Source organism: Ylistrum balloti, unplaced genomic scaffold, assembly GCF_031769215.1.
Source record: "Ylistrum balloti isolate Yb309-2 unplaced genomic scaffold, AGI_CSIRO_Ybal_v1 Utg370372, whole genome shotgun sequence".
Taxonomy (NCBI): domain Eukaryota; kingdom Metazoa; phylum Mollusca; class Bivalvia; order Pectinida; family Pectinidae; genus Ylistrum; species Ylistrum balloti.
Genome location: NW_026782261.1, coordinates 43,167 through 67,909, shown reverse-complemented (window position 1 = coordinate 67,909; position 24,743 = coordinate 43,167). Strand labels below are relative to the sequence as shown.

At 40.3% G+C, this 24,743-nt stretch overlaps 1 protein-coding gene across 1 annotated transcript in view; it reads left to right on the top strand.

Annotated features, from left to right (window-relative positions):
- LOC132554036 (protein-associating with the carboxyl-terminal domain of ezrin-like) overlaps nt 1–24,743 on the top strand; it is a 39,508-nt gene that overhangs the window by 2,436 nt on the left and 12,329 nt on the right. The window contains exons 4-10 of the mRNA XM_060218333.1: nt 3,714–3,817; nt 4,175–4,244; nt 12,450–12,564; nt 12,825–13,024; nt 16,261–16,401; nt 17,497–17,636; nt 17,937–18,052. Coding sequence (XP_060074316.1) covers nt 3,714–3,817; nt 4,175–4,244; nt 12,450–12,564; nt 12,825–13,024; nt 16,261–16,401; nt 17,497–17,636; nt 17,937–18,052 — 886 coding nt within the window. The remainder of the gene's footprint in view (nt 1–3,713; nt 3,818–4,174; nt 4,245–12,449; nt 12,565–12,824; nt 13,025–16,260; nt 16,402–17,496; nt 17,637–17,936; nt 18,053–24,743) is intronic.

Sequence of the window (24,743 nt, the reverse complement as noted above, 5' to 3'; positions counted from 1 at the left end):
AAAATTCCATAGTTTTCGGGATCTGTTATCAAGATAAATATACATCTTGGACCTTAAGTTGTTTTGAAAAATGACAAACCACTAATAAAATATCTATAATTTATTTTTCCAAATTATTTTTTTGTCACTGTCAGCCATTTCCATAACAAGAACTGAAGTTCTTGTGTGAAACATGAAAAATAACAACTTGAATCAGATTTCTTCAGCCTGTTCTCACTATAACCTGTGCTTTATTAGGTCTGTTCCAACTATAACCTGTGTTTTCTTTAGTCTGTTCCGACTATAACCTGTCTTTTCTTCAGTCTGTTCCAACTATAACCTGTGCTTTCTCCAGTCTGTTCCAACTATAACCTGTGTTTTCTTCAGTCTGTTCCAACTATCACCTGTGCATTCTTCAGTCTTTTCCAACTATAACCAGTGTTTTTTTCTACAGTCTGTTCCGACTATAATCTGTGTTTTCTTCAGTCTGTTCCGACTATAACCTGTTTTCTTCAATCTGTTCCAATTATAACCTTTGCTTTCTTTAGTCTTTTCCAACTATAACCTGTGCTTTCTTCAATCTGTTCCAACTATAACCTGTGCTTTCTTCAGTCTGTTCCAACTATAATCTTTGCTTTCTTCAGTCTTTTCCAACTATAACCTGTGCTTTTCTTCAGTCTGTTATAACTATAACCTCCGTTTTCTTCAGTCTGTTCCAACTATAATCTTTGCTTTCTTCAGTCTTTTCCAACTATAACCTGTGCTTTTCTTCAGTCTGTTATAACTATAACCTCCGTTTTCTTCAGTCTGTTCCAACTATAATCTTTGCTTTCTTCAGTCTTTTCCAACTATAACCTGTGCTTTCTTCAATCTGTTCCAACTATAACCTCCGTTTTCTTCAGTCTGTTCCAACTATAATCTTTGCTTTCTTCAGTCTTTTCCAACTATAACCTGTGCTTTCTTCAATCTGTTCCAACTATAACCTGTGCTTTCTTCAATCTGTTCCAACTATAACCTCCGTTTTCTTCAGTCTTTTCCAACTATAACCTGTGCTTTTCTTCAGTCTGTTATAACTATAACCTCCGTTTTCTTCAGTCTGTTCCAACTATAATCTTTGCTTTCTTCAGTCTTTTCCAACTATAACCTCCATTTTCTTCAGTCTGTTCCAACTATAATCTTTGCTTTCTTCAGTCTTTTCCAACTATAACCTGTTTTTTTCTTCAGTCTGTTCCAGCTATAACCTGTGCTTTCTTTAGTCTGTTCCAACTATAACCTATATTTTCTTCAGTGTGTTCCAACTATAACCCGTGTTTTCTTCAGTCTGTTTTAAGTATAACCCGTGTTTTCTTCAGGCTGTTCCAACTATAACCTGTGCTTTCTTCAGTTTGTTCTAACTAAAACCTATGTTTTCTTCAAAATGTTCCAGCTATAACCTGTGTTTTCTTCAGTATTTTCCAAATATAACCTGTGCTTTCTTCAGTCTTTTCCAACTATAACCTGTGTTTTCTTCAATCTGTTCCAACTATAACCTGTGTTTTCTTCTATCTGCTCCAACTATAGTCTTTGCTTTCTTCAGTCTGTTTCAACTATAACCTGTTTTTTCTTCAGTCTGTTCCAACTGTAGCCTGTTCTTTCTTTAGTCTTTTCCAACTATAACCTGTGCTTTCTTCAGTCTGTTTCAACTATAAACTGTGCTTTCTTCAGTCTGTTATAACTATAACCTGTGTTTTCTTCAGTGTGTTCCAGCTATAATCTGTGTTTTCTTAAATCTGTTCCGACTATAACCTGTGTTTTCTTCAGTCTGTTCCGACTATAACCTGTTTTCTTCAGTCTGTTCCAATTTTAACCTCTGCTTTCTTTTGTCTTTTCCAAATATAACCTGTGCTTTCTTCAGTGTGTTCCAACTATAACCTGTGTTTTCTTCAGTCTTTTCCAACTATAACCTGTGTTTTCTTCAATCTGTTCCAACTATAACCTGTGTTTTCTTCTATCTGCTCCACCTATAACCTTTGCTTTCTTCAGTCTGTTCCAACTATAATCTGTGTTTTCTTCTGTCTGTTCCGACTATAACTTGTTTTCTTCAGTCTGTTCCAATTATAACCTGTGCTTTCTTTAGTCTTTTCCAACTATAACCTGTGCTTTCTTCAGTCTGTTCCAACTATAACCTATATTTTCTTCAGTGTGTTCCAACTATAACCCGTGTTTTCTTCAGTCTGTTCTAACTATAACCCATGTTTTCTTCAGTCTGTTCCAACTATAACCTGTGCTTTCTTCAGTCTGTTCCAACTATAACCCGTGTTTTCTTCAGTCTGTTCTAACTATTACCCGTGTTTTCTTCAGTCTGTTCCAACTATAACCTGTGCTTTCTTCAGTTTGTTCTAACTAAAACCTATGTTTTCTTCAAAATGTTCCAACTATAACCTGTGTTTTCTTCAATCTGTTCCAACTATAACCTATATTTTCTTCAGTGTGTTCCAACTATAACCCATGTTTTCTTCAATCTGTTCCAACTATAACCTATATTTTCTTCAGTCTGTTCTAACTATAACCCATGTTTTCTTCAATCTGTTCCAACTATAACCTGTGTTTTCTTCCATCTGTTCCAACTATAACCTGTGCTTTCTTCAGTCTGTTCCAACTATAACCTGTATTCTCTTCAGTCTATTCCAACTATAGTCTTTGCTTTCTTCAGTCTGTTTCAACTATAACCTGTTTTTTCTTCAGTCTGTTCCAACTGTAGCCTGTTCTTTCTTTAGTCTTTTCCAACTATAACCTGTGCTTTCTTCAGTCTGTTTCAACTATAAACTGTGCTTTCTTCAGTCTGTTATAACTATAACCTGTGTTTTCTTCGGTGTGTTCCAGCTATAATCTGTGTTTTCTTTAATCTGTTCCGACTATAACCTGTTTTCTTCAGTCTGTTTCAATTTTAACCTCTGCTTTCTTTAGTCTTTTCCAGATATAACCTGTGCTTTCTTCAGTGTCTTCCAACTATAACCTGTGCTTTCTTCAGTGTGTTCCAGCTATAATCTGTGTTTTCTTTAATCTGTTCCGACTATAACCTGTGTTTTCTTCAGCCTGTTCCGACTATAACCTGTTTTCTTCAGTCTGTTCCAATTATAACCTCTGCTTTCTTTAGTCTTTTCCAACTATAACCTGTGCTTTCTTCAGTCTGTTCCAACTGTAACCTATATTTTCTTCAGTCTGTTCCAACTATAACCCGTGTTTTCTTCAGTCTGTTCTAACTATAACCCGTGTTTTCTTCAGTCTGTTCCAACTATAACCTATGTTTTCTTCTGTCTGTTCCAACTATAACCTGTGCTTTCTTCAGTCTGTTCCAACTATAACCTATATTTTCTTCAGTGTGTTCCAACTGTAACCCGTGTTTTCTTCAGTCTGTTCTAACTATAACCCGTGTTTTCTTCAGTCTGTTCCAACTATAACCTGTGCTTTCTTCAGTTTGTTCTAACTAAAACCTATGTTTTCTTCAAAATGTTCCAACTATAACTTGTGTTTTCTTCAGTCTGTTCCAACTATAACCTGTGCTCTCTTTAGTCTGTTCCAACTATAACCTGTGCTCTCTTTAGTCTGTTCCAACTATATCCAATATCTGTATGCCATTCTGTGAAATTTATTGCAGAGACAATTTTTACGAGGTAATAAGATCTTTATGAGAAAGCCTAGATTTTGGGATTAAATGCTGTTTAAGATAATCACCAGATCATTTTTTGTGGTAGGATGAGAGTATGACTGCTGCCCCAGAACTAGCCTTTGCGAGAGATGTGTATGCATTTGGTGTGATGGTGGAGGAACTGTTGGAAAAACTTGAAGACTTGGGTGAGTAAAAACAAACTCCCTAGTGACAGAAAAATATATCTTCAGAGGTATTTTTGCATGTTATAGGGCAAGGTAATAATAGTGTTCCATAGACATATATTTTGTCAAGGAATGTTAGGACAGATCATTTAAGTGCCAAATAATTTTCTCTCTATACATAAAGTTCTTGGCTATATTTGGACTAAATGTGACACTGTTACCTTTAATCTTTATGCAGTGATGGGCCAGGAAAAAAAATAGATTAAATAATAAATTTAGTTTAAAGATTAAACCAATCATTTGATGTCAAAATTGTAAAGACAATTACCAACGACAAACCTCCTTTTAATTTAAATACATCTAATATCATTAAATGTGTTAGAATTATAGGAAGTTATGAAATCAAATTTGAGTTTAAAATTTGGATTTCCCGAAATCAATATCACAATTTTGTAGTTATAATAGAACATTCTGAAAATATCCTAATAATTATGATAAATATCGTCAGTTTATCAAATGAGTCACTTCAAAGGATCTACATATAAAATAGAACAAGAAACAACCTTCATAAACCATTTTAAGATAAATCAACCTGAACATACTATTAAGCAGCTGTATTGTGATTTATATAGGATATGTGTATAAAGAACTTAGTCTTCCCACTATCCACACACCACTAGTCCAGTCTTCCCACTCTCCAGACACCACTAGTCCAGTCTTCCCACTCTCCAGACACCACTAGTCCAGTCTTCCCACTATCCACACACCACTAGTCCAGTCTTCCCACTCTCCACACACCACTAGTCCAGTCTTCCCACTCTCCAGACACCACTAGTCCAGTCTTCCCACCATCCACACACCACTAGTCCAGTCTTCCCCATTCTCTACACTCCACAAGTCCAGTCTTCCCACTCTCCACACAACACTAGTTCAGTCTTCCCAATATCCACACACCACTAGTCCAGTCTTCTCAATCTCCACATTCCACTAGTCTAGTTTTACCACCATCCAGACACCACTAGTCCAGTCATCTCACTCTCTACACACCACTAGTCCAGTCTTCCCACTCTCCACACACCACTAGTCCAGTCTTCCCACTCTCCACACATCACCACTCCAGTCATCTCACTCTCCACACACCACTAGTCCAGTCTTCCCACTATCCACACACCACTAGTCCAGTCTTCCCACTCTCCACACACCACTAGTCCAGTCTTCCCACTCTCCACACACCACTAGTCCAGTCTTCCCACTCTCCACACACCACTAGTCCAGTCTTCCCACTCTCCAGACACCACTAGTCCAGTCTTCCCACTCTCCACACACCACTAGTCCAGTCTTCCCACCATCCAGACACCACTAGTCCAGTCATCCCACTCTCCACACACCACTAGTCCAGTCTTCCCACTCTCCACACACCACTAGTCCAGTCTTCCCACTCTCCACACACCACTAGTCCAGTCTTCCCACTCTCCAGACACCACTAGTCCAATCATCCCACTCTCCAGACACCACTAGTCCAGTCTTCCCACTCTCCACACACCACTAGTCCAGTCTTCCCATTCTCCACACACCACTAGTCCAGTCTTCCCCACTATCCACACACCACTAGTCCAGTCTTCCCACTATCCACACACCACTAGTCCAGTCTTCCCACTCTCCAGACACCACTAGTCCAGTCTTCCCACTCTCCAGACACCACTAGTCCAGTCTTCTCCACAAGTCCAGTCTTCCCACTCTCCACACAACACTAGTTCAGTCTTCCCAATATCCACACACCACTAGTCCAGTCTTCCCCACTAGTCCAGTCTTCCCCACTATCCAGACAACACTAGTCCAGTCTTCCCTCCATCCAGACACCACTAGTCCAGTCTTCCCACTCTCTACACACCACTAGTCCAGTCATCGCAATCTCCACACACCACAAGTCCAGTCTTCCCCACTATCCACACACCACTAGTCCAGTCTTCCCACTCTCCACACACACCACTAGTCCAGTCTTCCCCACTCTCCACACACCACTAGTCCAGTCTTCCCACTCTCCACACATCACCACTCCAGTCATCTCACTCTTCACACACCACTAGTCCAGTCTTCCCACTCTCCACACACCACTTATCCAGTCTTCCCACTCTCTACACACCTCTAGTCCAGTCTTCCAACTATCCAGACACCACTAGTCCTGTCTTCCAACTCTCCAGACACCACTAGTCCAGTCTTCCCAGTCTCCACACACCACTAGTCCAGTCTTCCCCACTCTCCCCACACCACTAGTCCAGTCTTCCCACTCTCCACACACCACTAGTCCAGTCTTCCCACTCTCCACACACCACTAGTCCAGTCTTCCCACTCTCCACACACCACTAGTCCAGTCTTCCCACTCTCCACACACCACTAGTCCAGTCTTCCCACTATCCACACACCACTAGTCCAGTCTTCCCACTCTCCACACACCACTAGTCCAGTCTTCCCACTATCCAGACACCACTAGTCCAGTCTTCCCACTCTCCACACACCACTAGTCCAGTCTTCCCACTCTCCACACACCACTAGTCCAGTCTTCCCACTCTCCACACACCACTAGTCCACACACCACTAGTCACACAGTCTTCCCACTCTCCACACACCACTAGTCCAGTCTTCCCACTCTCAACACACCACTAGTCCAGTCTTCCCACTCTCCACACACCACTAGTCCAGTCTTCCCACTCTCCACACACCACTAGTCCAGTCTTCCCCACACTCCACACACCACTAGTCCAGTCTTCCCACTCTCCAGACACCACTAGTCCAGTCTTCCCACTCTCCACACACCACTAGTCCAGTCTTTCCACTCTCCACACACCACTAGTCCAGTCTTCGCACTCTTCAAACACCACTAGTCCAGTCTTCGCACTCTCCAAACACCAGTAGTCCAGTCTTCCCACTCTCCAGACACCACTAGTCCAGTCTTCCCACTCTCCAGACACCACTAGTCCAGTCTTCCCACTCTCCACACACCACAAGTCCAGTCATCGCAATCTCCACACACCACAAGTCCAGTCTTCCCCACTATCCACACACCACTAGTCCAGTCATCACCACACCACTAGTCCAGTCATCCCACTCTCCACACACCACTAGTCCAGTCTTCCCACCATCCAGACACCACTAGTCCAGTCTTCCCACTCTCTACACACCACTAGTCCAGTCTTCCAACTATCCAGACACCACTAGTCCAGTCTTCCCACTCTCCAGACACCACTAGTCCAGTCTTCCCACCATCCACACACCACTAGTCCAGTCTTCCCACTATCCACACACCACTAGTCCAGTCTTCCCACTCTCCAGACACACACCACACCACTAGTTCAGTCTTCCCCACTCTCCACACACCACTAGTCCAGTCTTCCCACTCTCAACACACCACTAGTCCAGTCTTCCCACTCTCCACACACCACTAGTCCAGTCTTCCCAATCTCCACACACCACTAGTCCAGTCTTCCCACTCTCCACACACCACTAGTCCAGTCTTCCCATTCTCCACACACCACTAGTCCAGTCTTCCCCACTCTCCACACACCACTAGTCCAGTCTTCCCACTCTCCACACATCACCACTCCAGTCATCTCACTCTCCACACACCACTAGTCCAGTCTTCCCACTCTCCACACACCACTAGTCCAGTCTTCCCACTCTCCACACACCACTAGTCCAGTCTTCCCACTCTCCACACACCACTAGTCCAGTCTTCCCACTCTCCACACACCACTAGTCCAGTCTTCCCACTCTCCAGACACCACTAGTCCAGTCTTCCCACTCTCTACACACCACTAGTCCAGTCTTCCAACTATCCAGACACCACTAGTCCAGTCATCTCACTCTCCACACTCCACTAGTCTTGTCTTCCCACCATCCAGACATCACTAGTCCAGTTATCTCACTCTCCACACACCACTAGTCCAGTCTTCCCACTCTCCAGACACCACTAGTCCAGTCTTCCCACTCTCCACACACCACTAGTCCAGTCTTCCCACACCACTAGTCCAGTCTTCCCACTCTCCACACACCACTAGTCCAGTCTTCCCATTCTCCACACACCACTAGTCCAGTCTTCCCCACTCTCCACACACCACTAGTCCAGTCTTCCCACTCTCCACACACTCGGACTGTATTTCACATGTGCTCACACCACTAGTCCAGTCTTCCCCACTCTCCACACACCACTAGTCCAGTCTTCCCACTCTCCACACAACACCACTCCAGTCATCTCACTCTCCACACACCACTAGTCCAGTCTTCCCACTCTCCACACATCACTAGTCCAGTCATCTCACTCTCCACACACCACTAGTCCAGTCTTCCCCACTATCCACACACCACTAGTCCAGTCTTCCCACTCTCCACACACCACTTATCCAGTCTTCCCACTCTCTACACACCTCTAGTCCAGTCTTCCAACTATCCAGACACCACTAGTCCAGTCTTCCAACTCTCCACACACCACTAGTCCAGTCTTCCCACTCTCCACACACCACTAGTCCAGTCTTCCCACTCTCCACACACCACTAGTCCAGTCTTCCCACTCTCCACACACCACTAGTCCAGTCTTCCCACCATCCAGACACCACTAGTCCAGTCATCCCACTCTCCACACACCACAAGTCCAGTCTTCCCACTATCCACACACCACTAGTCCAGTCTTCCCACTCTCCAGACACCACTAGTCCAGTCTTCCCACTCTCCACACACCACTAGTCCAGTCTTCCCATTCTCCACACACCACTAGTCCAGTCTTCCCCACTCTCCACACACCACTAGTCCAGTCTTCCCACTCTCCACACACCACTAGTCCAGTCTTCCCACTCTCTACACACCACTAGTCCAGTCTTTCCACTCTCCACACACCACTAGTCCAGTCTTCCCGACTCTCCACACACCACTAGTCCAGTCTTCCCACTCTCCACACACCACTAGTCCAGTCTTCCCACTCTCTACACACCACTAGTCCAGTCTTCCCACTCTCCACACACCACTAGTCCAGTCTTCCCACTCTCCACACACCACTAGTCCAGTCTTCCCACTCTCCACACACCACTAGTCCAGTCTTCCCACTCTCCACACACCACTAGTCCAGTCATCTCACTCTCTACACTCCACTATTCCTGTCTTCCCACTCTCCACACACCACTAGTCCAGTCTTCCCACCATCCAGACACCACTAGTCCAGTCATCCCACTCTCCACACACCACTAGTCCAGTCTTCCCGACTCTCCACACACCACTAGTCCAGTCTTCCCTCCATCCAGACACCACTAGTCCAGTCTTCCCACTCTCTACACACCACTAGTCCAGTCATCGCAATCTCCACACACCACAAGTCCAGTCTTCCCCACTATCCACACACCACTAGTCCAGTCATCCCACTCTCCACACACCACTTATCTAGTCTTCCCACTCTCTACACACCTTTAGTCCAGTCTTCCAACTATCCAGACACCACTAGTCCAGTCTTCCCACTCTCTACACACCACTAGTCCAGTCATCGCAATCTCCACACACCACAAGTCCAGTCTTCCCACTATCCACACACCACTTATCTAGTCTTCCCACTCTCTACACACCTTTAGTCCAGTCTACCATCTATCCAGACACCACCTGTCCAGTCTTCCCACTATCCAAACACCACTAGTCCAGTCTTCCCACTCTCCAGACACCACTAGTCCAGTCTTCCCACTCTCCAGACACCACTAGTTCAGTCTTTCCACTATCCACACACCACTAGTCCAGTCTTCCCACTCTCCACAGACACCACTAGTCCAGTCTTCCCACTCTCCACACACCACTAGTCCAGTCTTCCCACTCTCCAGACACCACTAGTCCAGTCTTCCCACTATCCACACACCACTAGTCCAGTCTTCCCACTATCCACACACCACTAGTCCAGTCTTCCCCACTATCCACACACCACTAGTCCAGTCTTCCCACTCTCCACACACCACCACTCCAGTCATCTCACTCTCCACACACCACTAGTCCAGTCTTCCCACTCTCCACACACCACTAGTCCAGTCTTCCCACTCTCCACACACCACTAGTCCAGTCTTCCCACCATCCAGACACCACTAGTCCAGTCTTCCCACTCTCTACACACCACTAGTCCAGTCTTCCCACTATCCAGACACCACTAGTCCAGTCTTCCCACTCTCCACACACCACTAGTCCAGTCTTCCCACTCTCCACACACCACTAGTCCAGTCTTCCCACTCTCCACACACCACTAGTCCAGTCTTCCCACTCTCCACACACCACTAGTCCAGTCTTCCCACCATCCACACACCACTAGTCCAGTCTTCCCACTATCCAGACACCACTAGTCCAGTCTTCCCACCATCCACACACCACTAGTCCAGACTTCCCCACTCTCTACACTCCACTAGTCCAGTCTTCCCACTCCACACATCACAACTCCAGTCATCTCACTCTCCACACACCACTAGTCCAGTCTTCCCCACTATCCACACACCACTAGTCCAGTCTTCCCACTCTCCACACACCACTAGTCCAGTCTTCCCACTCTCCACACACCACTAGTCCAGTCTTCCCCACTCTCCACACACCACTAGTCCAGTCTTCCCACTCTCCACACACCACTAGTCCAGTCTTCCCACTCTCCACACACCACTAGTCCAGTATTCCCCACCATCCAGACACCAGTCCAGTCTTCCCACTCTCCACACACCACTAGTCCAGTATTCTCACTCTCCACACACCACTAGTCCAGTCTTCCCCACTCTCCACACACCACTAGTCCAGTATTCTCACTCTCCACACACCACTAGTCCAGTCTTCCCCACTCTCCACACACCACTAGTCCAGTCTTCCCCACTCTCCACACACCACTAGTCCAGTCTTCCCACTCTCTACACACCACTAGTCCAGTCTTCCCACTCTCCACACACCACTAGTCCAGTCTTCCCACTATCCAAACACCACTAGTCCAGTCTTCCCACTCTCCACACACCACTAGTCCAGTCTTCCCACTCTCAACACACCACTAGTCCAGTCTTCCCACTATCCACACACCACTAGTCCAGTCTTCCCACTCTCCACACACCACTAGTCCAGTCTTCCCACTATCCAAACACCACTAGTCCAGTCTTCCCACTCTCTACACACCACTAGTCCAGTCTTCCCATTCTCCAGACACCACTAGTTCAGTCTTTCCACTATCCACACACCACTAGTCCAGTCTTCCCCACTATCCAGACACCACTAGTCCAGTCTTCCCACTCTCCAGACACCACTAGTCCAGTCTTCCCACCATCCAGACACCACTAGTCCAGTCTTCCCACTCTCCACACACCACTAGTCCAGTCTTCCCACCATCCAGACACCACTAGTCCAGTCTTCCCACTCTCCAGACACCACTAGTCCAGTCATAGTCCAGTCTTCCCACCTATCCACACACCACTTATCCAGTCTTCCCACTCTCTACACACCACTAGTCCAGTCTTCCCACTCTCACACACACTTCCCACTCTCCAGACACCACTAGTCCAGTCTTCCCACTCTCCACACACCACTAGTCCAGTCTTCCCATTCTCCACACACCACTAGTCCAGTCTTCCCAACTCTCCACACACCACTAGTCCAGTCTTCCCACTCTCCACACACCACTAGTCCAGTCTTCCCACTCTCCACACACCACTAGTCCAGTCTTCCCACTCTCCAGACACCACTAGTCCAGTCTTCCCACTATCCAGACACCACTAGTCCAGTCTTCCCACTCTCAAGACACCACTAGTCCAGTCTTCCCACTATCCACACACCACTAGTCCAGTCTTCCCACTCTCCACACACCACTAGTTCAGTCTTTCCACTATCCACACACCACTAGTCCAGTCTTCCCCACTATCCAGACACCACTAGTCCTGTCTTCCAATTCTCCAGACACCACTAGTCCAGTCTTCCCACCATCCACACACCACTAGTCCAGTCTTCCCCATTCTCTACACTCCACAAGTCCAGTCTTCCCACTCTCCACACAACACTAGTCCAGTCTTCCCACTCTCCACACACCACTAGTCCAGTCTTCCCACTCTCCAGACACCACTAGTCCAGTCTTCTCACTCTCTACACACCACTAGTCCAGTCTTCCCCACTCTCCACACACCACTAGTCCAGTCTTCCCACTCTCTACACACCACTAGTCCAGTCTTCCCACTCTCCACACACCACTAGTCCAGTCTTCCCACTCTCCAGACACCACTAGTCCAGTCTTCCCACTCTCCAGACACCACTAGTCCAGTCTTCCCACTCTCCAGACACCACTAGTCCAGTCTTCCCACTATCCACACACCACTAGTCCAGTCTTCCCACTCTCCAGACACCACTAGTCCAGTCTTCCCACTCTCCAGACACCACTAGTCCAGTCTTCCCACTCTCCACACACCACTAGTCCAGTCTTCCCACTATCCACACACCACTAGTCCAGTCTTCCCACTATCCACACACCACTAGTCCAGTCTTCCCACTCTCCAGACACCACTAGTTCAGTCTTTCCACTATCCACACACCACTAGTCCAGTCTTCCCACTATCCACACACCACTAGTCCAGTCTTCCCACTCTCCAGACACCACTAGTCCAGTCATCCCACTCTCCAGACACCACTAGTCCAGTCAGGAGACAGTAGGAAAGTGTTTGACCAGGAGCCTGCTGTGCCGTTTTGTCCTGCTTGATCTTGACGCTAAGAGACACCTCATTCCTAACTTACTTATGCCATATCATGGTATGTTCTTGAAGTTTGTACTTGTAAAATGTCTGTACATGTGGAAGTTCTGAATTGAAATTGTTGTCAGACTACCGCTAAGATTCCTCATGGGTTTTTTATGATCATTCTCATCAAAATCATGGTAAGATTCTCTGAAATTAAGGTTTAGGAAAGTTTTCTTAAAATTTGATTTTATAATTGATTCAATGATAAGTGCGTAATACATTTGATTTACGTTAAGCTAATAATATTTCAAATTTATATTTTGGGTGTTCCAGATGGTAACCGTCCAGCTGCCAGGACAGGGGAGGCTACTCCACTTTTCAGTGTGTCAACTTTCAGGACTTATGTGGTGCCTGAGATTTACCGCGTGTTCCATTGTCATGACTACAACATACGTATGATCCTCCTTACCTACTTAAGGCATTATGTTAATCTGTTTGAGAAGGAGAGTCTGGAAGATGTTATTCTACCTCAGGTAATCTAATGAGTGTTTGTTGTAGTAAAGTTTACCTCAGGTAATCCTATGAGTGTTTGTGGTAGTAAGGTTTTACCTTAGGTAATCCTATGAGTGTTTGTGGTAGTAAAGTTTACCTCAGGTAATCTTATGAGTGTTTGTGGTAGTAAAGTTTACCTCAGGTAATCCTATGAGTGTTTATGGTAGTAAAGTTTACCTCAGGTAATCCTATGAGTGTTTGTTGTAGTAAAGTTTACCTCAGGTAATCCTATGAGTGTTTGTGGTAGTAAGGTTTACCTTAGGTAGTCTTATGAGTGTTTGTGGTAGTAAAGTTTACCTCAGGTAATCCTATGAGTGTTTGTGGTAGTAAGGTTTTACCTTAGGTAATCCTATGAGTGTTTGCGGTAGTAAGGTTTTACCTTAGGTAATCCTATGAGTGTTTGTGGTAGTAAAGTTTACCTCAGGTAATCCTATGAGTGTTTGTGGTAGTAAAGTTTACCTCAGGTAATCCTATGAGTGTTTGTGGTAGTAAAGTTTACCTCAGGTAATCCTATGAGTGTTTGTGGTAGTAAAGTTTACCTCAGGTAATCCTATGAGTGTTTGTGGTAGTAAGGTTTTACCTTAGGTAATCCTATGAGTGTTTGTGGTAGTAAGGTTTTACCTTAGGTAATCCTATGAGTGTTTGTGGTAGTAAGGTTTTACCTTAGGTAATCCTATGAGTGTTTGTGGTAGTAAAGTTTTACCTTAGGTAATCCTATGAGTGTTTGTGGTAGTAAGGTTTTACCTTAGGTAATCCTATGAGTGTTTGTGGTAGTAAGGTTTTACCTTAGGTAATCCTATGAGTGTTTGTGGTAGTAAGGTTTTACCTTAGGTAATCCTATGAGTGTTTGTGGTAGTAAAGTTTACCTCAGGTAATCCTATGAGTGTTTGTGGTAGTAAGGTTTTACCTTAGGTAATCCTATGAGTGTTTGTGGTAGTAAGGTTTTACCTTAGGTAATCCTATGAGTGTTTGTGGTAGTAAGGTTTTACCTTAGGTAATCCTATGAGTGTTTGTGGTAGTAAGGTTTTACCTTAGGTAATCCTATGAGTGTTTGTGGTAGTAAGGTTTTACCTTAGGTAATCCTATGAGTGTTTGTGGTAGTAAGGTTTTACCTTAGGTAATCCTATGAGTGTTTGTGGTAGTAAGGTTTTACCTTAGGTAATCCTATGAGTGTTTGTGGTAGTAAGGTTTTACCTTAGGTAATCCTATGAGTGTTTATGGCAATAATTCTTTTTAGTTTTACAGAGGATAACTTCAGCAGTCAATGCAGCAGTATGACCGATGAGAATCATTGATTACTGGGATGTGTAATTGTAGGTGTTGTTAGGACTATGAAAATCATTGATTACTGGGGTGTGTAATTGTAGGTGTTGTTAGGACTACATGAAACATTGATTACTGGGATGTGTAATTGTAGGTGTTGTTAGGACTACGTGAATCATTGATAACTGGGATGTGTAATTGTAGGTGTTATCAGGTCTACGAGAATCATTGATAACTGGGATGTGTAATTGTAGGTGTTATTAGGACTACAAGAATCATTGATTACTGGGATGTGTAATTGTAGGTGTTTTTAGGACTACAAGAATCATTGATTACTGGGATGTGTAATTGTAGGTGTTGTTAGGACTACGTGAATCATTGATTACTGGGATGTGTAATTTTAAGTGTTGTTAGGACTACGAGAATCATTGATTACTGGGATGTGTAATTGTAGGTGTTGTTAGGACTACGAGATTCATTGATTACTGGGATGTGTAATTGTAGGTGTTATCAGGTCTACGAGAATCATTGATTACTGGGATGTGTAATTGTAGGTGTTATCAGGTCTACGAGAATCATTGATTACTGGGATGTGTAATTGTAGGTGTTGTTAGGACTACAAGAATCATTGATTACTGGGATGTGTAATTGTAGGTGTTGTTAGGACTACGAGAATCATTGATTACTGGGATGTGTAATTGTAGGTGTTGTTAGGACTACGAGAATCATTGATTACTGGGATGTGTAATTGTAGGTGTTGTCAGGTCTACGAGAATCATTGATTACTGGGATGTGTAATTGTAGGTGTTGTTAGGACTACGAGAATCATTGATTACTGGGATGTGTAATTGTAGGTGTTGTTAGGACTACGAGAATCATTGATTACTGGGATGTGTAATTGTAGGTGTTATCAGGTCTACGAGAATCATTGATTACTGGGATGTGTAATTGTAGGTGTTGTTAGGACTACGAGAATCATTGATTACTGGGATGTGTAATTGTAGGTGTTGTTAGGACTACGAGAATCATTGATTACTGGGATGTGTAATTGTAGGTGTTGTTAGGACTACAAGAATCATTGATTACTGGGATGTGTAATTGTAGGTGTTATCAGGTCTACGAGAATCATTGATTACTGGGATGTGTAATTGTAGGTGTTGTGAGGACTACGAGAATCATTGATTACTGGGATGTGTAATTGTAGGTGTTGTTAGGACTACAAGAATCATTGATTACTGGGATGTGTAATTGTAGGTGTTGTTAGGACTACGAGAATCATTGATTACTGGGATGTGTAATTGTAGGTGTTGTTAGGACTACGAGAATCATTGATTACTGGGATGTGTAATTGTAGGTGTTATCAGGTCTACGAGAATCATTGATAACTGGGATGTGTAATTGTAGGTGTTATCAGGTCTACGAGAATCATTGATTACTGTGATGTGTAATTGTAGGTGTTATCAGGTCTACGTAAATCATTGATTACTAGGATGTGTAATTGTAGGTGTTATCAGGTCTACGAGAATCATTGATTACTGGGATGTGTAATTGTAGGTGTTATCAGGTCTACGAGAATCATTGATTACTGTGATGTGTAATTTTAAGTGTTGTTAGGACTACGAGAATCATTGATTACTGGGATGTGTAATTGTAGGTGTTATCAGGTCTACGAGAATCATTGATTACTGGGATGTGTAATTGTAGGTGTTGTTAGGACTACGAGAATCATTGATTACTGGGATGTGTAATTGTAGGTGTTGTTAGGACTACGAGAATCATTGATTACTGGGATGTGTAATTGTAGGTGTTGTTAGGACTACGAGAATCATTGATTACTGGGATGTGTTATTGTAGGTTTTGTTAAGACTACGAGAATCATTGATTACTGGGATGTGTAATTGTAGGTGTTGTTAGGACTACCTGAATCATTGATTACTGGGATGTGTAATTGTAGGTGTTGTTAGGACTACGAGACACTAATGAAGATCTGGCCGCTCTCAGTCTGCGAAGCCTTGCTGAACTTGTACCATTGTTGGGACGTCAGACAGTAATAGGGGGGAAAGCCAAGACATATTTCAAAAAGGGAATGCCAAAGGTAATATAATATGTTAATGATACTACTCATTATGTAGGTTTTTATCTATACTTGATGGATCATATTACTGGACAGTTGCTTGTTATTAAGCCACAGATTTTTTTACTACACCTTATTCCGACGGTGGGCATTCAAGTTACTTTTCATCTAATGTCCATCCATAATCCAGTGAAACATTTATGTTATCAGTATAACTTGCAAAGTACAGGATTGATTTATTCTTAAATATTATGTGTTTACTTCTCTTCCACCCTGATAAGTTTTAGTAATGATTGTAGAAAAATTTAAATGTCTGCCAAGCAGAATTCTTTGAGTTTTGACTTTCAAAGTTTGTTATCTTTATATCTTGAGAGAAACAGAATAATATATATAAATATAAATAATATAAACTTTATTTATTTTACAACAATTGCGAAACAAGTTATGTCAACTTATACTAATCACTCTTGTTGGCCCAGATGTAAGCGCGCGAGGGGTCTTATTGTGGGAGGAAACCGGAGTACCCGGGGAAAACCCACGTGGTCCGGCAGGTGGCCCCTTACCTTTTCATGTCCGTTCCGGGAATCGAACCCCGGTCGGCTTGGTGAAAGGCGAGTGCGTTAACACTGCGCCACCGGACCACCCGAGAAACAGAATAGATCTGCCTCTTATTACATTTGTAGACAGTTCTTGGTTCTTATTTGTGCCTGTTTTATTTTGGAACCTCAAAAGGCCAATGATCCATTTTGTGACTGATATCAACAATATAATGATAGATAGGTGGCCATTTTGTGACTGATATCATCAATATAATGATAGATAGGTGGCCATTTTGTGACTGATATCAACAATATAATGATAGATAGGTGGCCATTTTGTGACTGATATCAACAATATAATGATAGATAGGTGGCCATTTTGTGACTGATATCAACAACATAATACAATTATTGACTCTTTATTAGGTTGATACAAGGATTCATCAACCCGCAAAAGCGATATTCACCGAGGTCATAGGCAATATAATGATGTTTTTTTTTTAGGTTTGTCATGTTGTAATCACTGATTACTGAAATAGATCTATTTAATGATTGATAATATTGATTTTTATTGAAGTCTGTACAGAGACAGCATCATCAGAGTAATGGTGATCAAGTTTTTAACTCTGAAGATGTTATCAGCACCAAGGAAGGGGTGTTCAGCTCTGTCAATGAAGTAATGGGTAAACCACTCCTTAAAGATCTCGCCAAACTGAGGTAACTTAATATGATATCGTTATTTATCTTTAGTTTAAAATCTTACCACACAAATGACCTCTGTAATTAAATAGTACCTGGTGTTTAACATGATACAAATGATGATAATTCAGTAGTGTTTAAAAGTGCAAGGAAAATAATAAGGTATTTGATATTTCAAGAAGGGCACACAGAATCTAGTTGTATGTAGCATGATGATTATATTTTGTTTGGATTATTGTTATGAAATATTAGGACAAGGGGAGGCAACCCATCCTTATTCCAGTCACATTTGACAAGATAACATTGATACTATTTCAGTAAAACTCATACAGTTGCTGTGAGAGAAAATGAAGCTGAAATCAAAAGAAAAGCAAGAGAACAAAGACTACAGGATGCAAAGCTGAAGAGAGAAAGGCGAAGACAGGAAAAACAAAGTAATCATCTTCCTACCTACCCATTCAAACATTTCTTGCCCCAACTGACAGTTATTTTACCAATGATTTTACCAAAGTGACTATTTTTATACCTTATTTAGAAAACAACCACTGTAAGTTACATGATTTTCCCACGAACAGCATCTTTTTTTTGTACCTCATTCAGACAGGAAATAGTAAGATACATGATAAGAGTTATTTAAACATGTTATTATACCCCGTGTCATCAGTTGGTTGGAGAGTGGGGAATTGATGCTACAATGAGATTCATCACTTTTGCAGTTTCCATCCAAATACAATGAAACTCCACTGATGCAAAGCTCTGGTTATACACATTCACAGCTGAAGTCAGCAAGCACTAAAGTTGTACACATGAAAAGCTGTAGTTAGCACAAGATTAAGCTATACACATGCACAGCTGTAGTCAGTACATACTGACGTTATACCCATACACAGCTGTAGTCAGTACATACTGAAGTTTTACACATGCACGGATCAATACATACTGAAGTTATACACATGCACAGCTGAAGTCAATACATACTGAAGTTATACACATGCACAGCTGAAGTCAATACATACTGAAGTTATACACATGCACAGCTGTAGTCATGTAGTCAGCACAAGATTAAGTTATTCATGCACAGCTGTAGTCAATACATACTGAAATTTTACACATGCACAGCTGAAGTCAATACATACTGAAGTTATACACCTGCACAGCTGTAGTCATGTAGTCAGCAAAAGATGAATTTGTATACATGTACAGCTGTAGTCAGTACCTACTGAAGTTTTACAGATGCACAGCTGTAGTCAATACATACTGAAGTTATACACATTCACATCTGTAGTCAATACACACTGAAGTAATACACCTGCACAGCTGTAGTCAATACATACTGAAGTTATACACATGCACAGCTGTAGTCATGTAGTCAGCACAAGATTAAGGTATACATGCACAGCTGTAGTCAATACATACTGAAGTGATACACGTGCACATATGTAGTCATGTAGTCAGCACAAGATGAAGTTGTCCACATGCACAGCTGTAGTCAGTACATACTGAAGTTATACACATGCACAGCTGTGGTCATGTAGTCAGCACAAGATGAAGTTGTCCACATGCACAGCTGTAGTCAGAACATACTGAAGTTATACACTTGCACATCTGTAGTCAATACACACTGACGTTATACACATGCTCAGCTGTAGTCATGTAGTCAGCACAAGATTAAGTTATACACATGCACAACTGTAGTCAATACATACTGAAATTGTCCACATGCACAGCTGTAGTCAATACATACTGAAGTTATACACATGCACAGCTGTAGTTATACACATAAAACATAATCTCTGTCAGTGTAGTTATACACATAAAACATAATCTCTGTCAGTGTAGTTATACACATAAAACATAATCTCTGTCAGTGTACACATAAAACATAATCTCTGTCAGTGTACACATAAAACATAATCTCTGTCAGTGTACACATAAAACATAATCTCTGTCAGTGTACACATAAAACATAATCTCTGTCAGTGTAGTACACATAAAACATAATCTCTGTCAGTGTACACATAAAACATAATCTCTGTCAGTGTACACATAAAACATAATCTCTGTCAGTGTACACATAAAACATAATCTCTGTCAGTGTACACATAAAACATAATCTCTGTCAGTGTACACATAAAACATAATCTCTGTCAGTGTACACATAAAACATAATCTCTGTCAGTGTACACATAAAACATAATCTCTGTCAGTGTACACATAAAACATAATCTCTGTCAGTGTACACATAAAACATAATCTCTGTCAGTCTACACATAAAACATAACCTCTGTCAGTGTAGTTATACACATAAAACATAATTCTCTCAGTGTAGTTATACATATAAAACATAATCTATGTCAGTGTACACATAAAACATCTCTGTCAGTGTACACATAAAACATAATCTCTGTCAGTGTAGTTATACACATAAAACATAATCTCTGTCAACATAATCTCTGTCAGTGTAGTTATACACATAAAACATAATCTCTGTCAGTGTACACATATAATCTCTGTCAGTGTACATATAACAAATTCATAATCTCTGTCAGTGTACATAAAACATAATCTCTGTCAGTGTACACATAAAACATAATCTCTGTCAGTGTAGTTATACACATAAAACATAATCTCTGTCAGTGTAGTTATACACATAAAACATAATCTCTGTCAGTGTAGTTATACACATAAAACATAATCTCTGTCAGTGTACACATAAAACATAACCTCTGTCAGTGTAGTTATACACATAAACATAATCTCTGTCAGTGTACACATAAAACATAATCTCTGTCAGTGTACACATAAAACATAATCTCTGTCAGTGTACATATAAAACATAATCTCTGTCAGTGTAGTTAACATAAACATAATCTCTGTCAGTGTACACATAAAACATAATCTCTGTCAGTGTACACATAAAACATAATCTCTGTCAGTGTACACATAAAACATAATCTCTGTTAGTGTAGTTATACACATAAAACATAATCTCTGTCAGTGTACATATAAAACATAATCTCTGTCAGTGTACATATAAAACATAATCTCTGTCAGTGTACACATAAAACATAATCTCTGTCAGTGTACACATAAAACATAATCTCTGTCAGTGTACACATAAAACATAATCTCTGTCAGTGTACACATAAAACATAATCTCTGTCAGTGTACATATAAAACATAATCTCTGTCAGTGTACACATAAAACATAATCTCTGTCAGTGTAGTTATACACATAAAACATAATCTCTGTCAGTGTACACATAAAACATAATCTCTGTCAGTGTAGTTATGCACATAAAACATAACCTCTGTCAGTGTACACATAAAACATAATCTCTGTCAGTGTACACATAAAACATAATCTCTGTCAGTGTACACATAAAACATAATCTCTGTCAGTGTACACATAAAACATAATCTCTGTCAGTGTACACATAAAACATAATCTCTGTCAGTGTAGTTATACACATAAAACATAATCTCTGTCAGTGTACACATAAAACATAATCTCTGTTAGTGTAGTTATACACATAAAACATAATCTCTGTCAGTGTACACATAAAACATAATCTCTGTCAGTGTACACATAAAACATAATCTCTGTCAGTGTAGTTATACACATAAAACATAATCTCTGTCAGTGTACACATAAAACATAATACACATAAAACATAATCTCTGTCAGTGTACACATAAAACATAATCTCTGTCAGTGTAGTTATACACATAAAACATAATCTCTGTCAGTGTACACATAAAACATAATCTCTGTCAGTGTACACATAAAACATAATCTCTGTCAGTGTACACATAAAATATAATCTCTGTCAGTGTAGTTATACACATAAAACATAATCTCTGTCAGTGTAGTTATACACATAAAACATAATCTCTGTCAGTGTAGTTATACACATAAAACATAATCTCTGTCAGTGTAGTTATACACATAAAACATAATCTCTGTCAGTGTAGTTATACACATAAAACATAATCTCTGTCAGTGTAGTTATACACATAAAACATAATCTAATCTGTCAGTGTAGTTATACACATAAAACATAATCTCTGTCAGTGTACACATAAAACATAATCTCTGTCAGTGTACACATAAAACATAATCTCTGTCAGTGTACACATAAAACATAATCTCTGTCAGTGTACACATAAAACATAATCTCTGTCAGTGTACACATAAAACATAATCTCTGTCAGTGTAGTTATACACATAAAACATAATCTCTGTCAGTGTACACATAAAACATAATCTCTGTCAGTGTAGTTATACACATAAAACATAATCTCTGTCAGTGTAGTTATACACATAAAACATAATCTCTGTCAGTGTAGTTATACACATAAAACATAATCTCTGTCAGTGTACACATAAAACATAATCTCTGTCAGTGTACACATAAAACATAATCTCTGTCAGTGTACACATAAAACATAATCTCTGTCAGTGTACACATAAAACATAATCTCTGTCAGTGTAGTTATACACATAAAACATAATCTCTGTCAGTGTACACATAAAACATAATCTCTGTCAGTGTAGTTATACACATAAAACATAATCTCTGTCAGTGTAGTTATACACATAAAACATAATCTCTGTCAGTGTAGTTATACACATAAAACATAATCTCTGTCAGTGTAGTTATACACATAATCTCTGTCAGTGTAGTTACACATAAAACATAATCTCTGTCAGTGTAGTTATACACATAAAACATAATCTCTGTCAGTGTAGTTATACACATAAAACATAATCTCTGTCAGTGTACACATAAAACATAATCTCTGTCAGTGTAGTTATATATAAAACATAATCTCTGTCAGTGTACACATAAAACATAATCTCTGTTAGTGTAGTTATACACATAAAACATAACCTCTGTCAGTGTACATATAAAACATAATCTCTGTCAGTGTACACATAAAACATAATCTCTGTCAGTGTACACATAAAACATAATCTCTGCCAGTGTACACATAAAACATAATCTCTGTCAGTGTAGTTATACACATAAAACATAATCTCTGTCAGTGTACACATAAAACATAATCTCTGTCAGTGTAGTTATACACATAAAACATAATCTCTGTCATGTGTAGTTATACACATAAAACATGTAGTTATACACATAAAACATAATCTCTGTCAGTGTAGTTATACACATAAAACATAATCTCTGTCAGTGTAGTTATACACATAAAACATAATCTCTGTCAGTGTACACATAAAACATAATCTCTGTCAGTCAGTGTACACATAAAACATAATCTCTGTCAGTGTACACATAAAACATAATCTCTGTCAGTGTACACATAAAACATAATCTTTGTCAGTGTAGTTATACACATAAAACATAATCTCTGTCAGTGTACACATAAAACATAATCTCTGTCAGTGTAGTAAAACATAATCTCTGTCACACATAAAACATAATCTCTGTCAGTGTACACATAAAACATAATCTCTGTCAGTGTGTAATCTCTGTCAGTGTACACATAAAACATAATCTCTGTCAGTGTACACATAAAACATAATCTCTGTCAGTGTACACATAAAACATAATCTCTGTCAGTGTACACATAAAACATAATCTCTGTCAGTGTAGTTATACACATAAAACATAATCTCTGTCAGTGTACATATAAAACATAATCTCTGTCAGTGTACACATAAAACATAATCTCTGTCAGTGTACACATAAAACATAATCTCTGTCAGTGTACACATAAAACATAATCTCTGTCAGTGTAGTTATACACATAAAACATAATCACTGTCATCTCTGTCAGTGTAGTTATACACATAAAACATAATCTCTGTCAGTGTAGTTATACACATAAAACATAATCTCTGTCAGTGTAGTTATACACATAAAACATAATCTCTGTCAGTGTACACATAAAACATAATCTCTGTCAGTGTACATATAAAACAATCTCTGTCAGTGTACACATAAAACATAATCTCTGTCAGTGTACACATAAAACATAATCTCTGTCAGTGTACACATAAAACATAATCTCTGTCAGTGTACACATAAAACATAATCTCTGTCAGTGTAGTTATACACATAAAACATAATCTCTGTCAGTGTACACATAAAACATAATCTCTGTCAGTGTACACATAAAACATAATCTCTGTCAGTGTACACATAAAACATAATCTCTGTCAGTGTACATACACAAAAACATAATCTCTGTCAGTGTAGTTATACACATAAAACATAATCTCTGTCAGTGTAGTTATACACATAAAACATAATCTCTGTCAGTGTACACATAAAACATAATCTCTGTTAGTGTAGTTATACACATAAAACATAATCTCTGTTAGTGTAGTTATACACATAAAACATAATCTCTGTTAGTGTACACATAAAACATAATCTCTGTTAGTGTACACATAAAACATAATCTCTGTCAGTGTAGTTATACACATAAAACATAATCTCTGTCAGTGTACACATAAAACATAATCTCTGTCAGTGTAGTTATACACATAAAACATAATCTCTGTCAGTGTACACATAAAACATAATCTCTGTCAGTGTACACATAAAACATAATCTCTGTCAGTGTACACATAAAACATAATCTCTGTCAGTGTACACATAAAACATAATCTCTGTCAGTGTAGTTATACACATAAAACATAATCTCTGTCAGTGTAGTTATACACATAAAACATAATCTCTGTTAGTGTAGTTATACACATAAAACATAATCTCTGTCAGTGTACACATAAAACATAATCTCTGTCAGTGTAGTTATACACATAAAACATAATCTCTGTCAGTGTAGTTATACACATAAAACATAATCTCTGTCAGTGTAGTTATACACATAAAACATAATCTCTGTCAGTGTAGTTATACACATAAAACATAATCTCTGTCAGTGTACATATAAAACATAATCTCTGTCAGTGTACACATAAAACATAATCTCTGTCAGTGTACACATAAAACATAATCTCTGTCAGTGTAGTTATACACATAAAACATAATCTCTGTCAGTGTACACATAAAACATAATCTCTGTCAGTGTACACATAAAACATAATCTCTGTCAGTGTACACATAAAACATAATCTCTGTCAGTGTA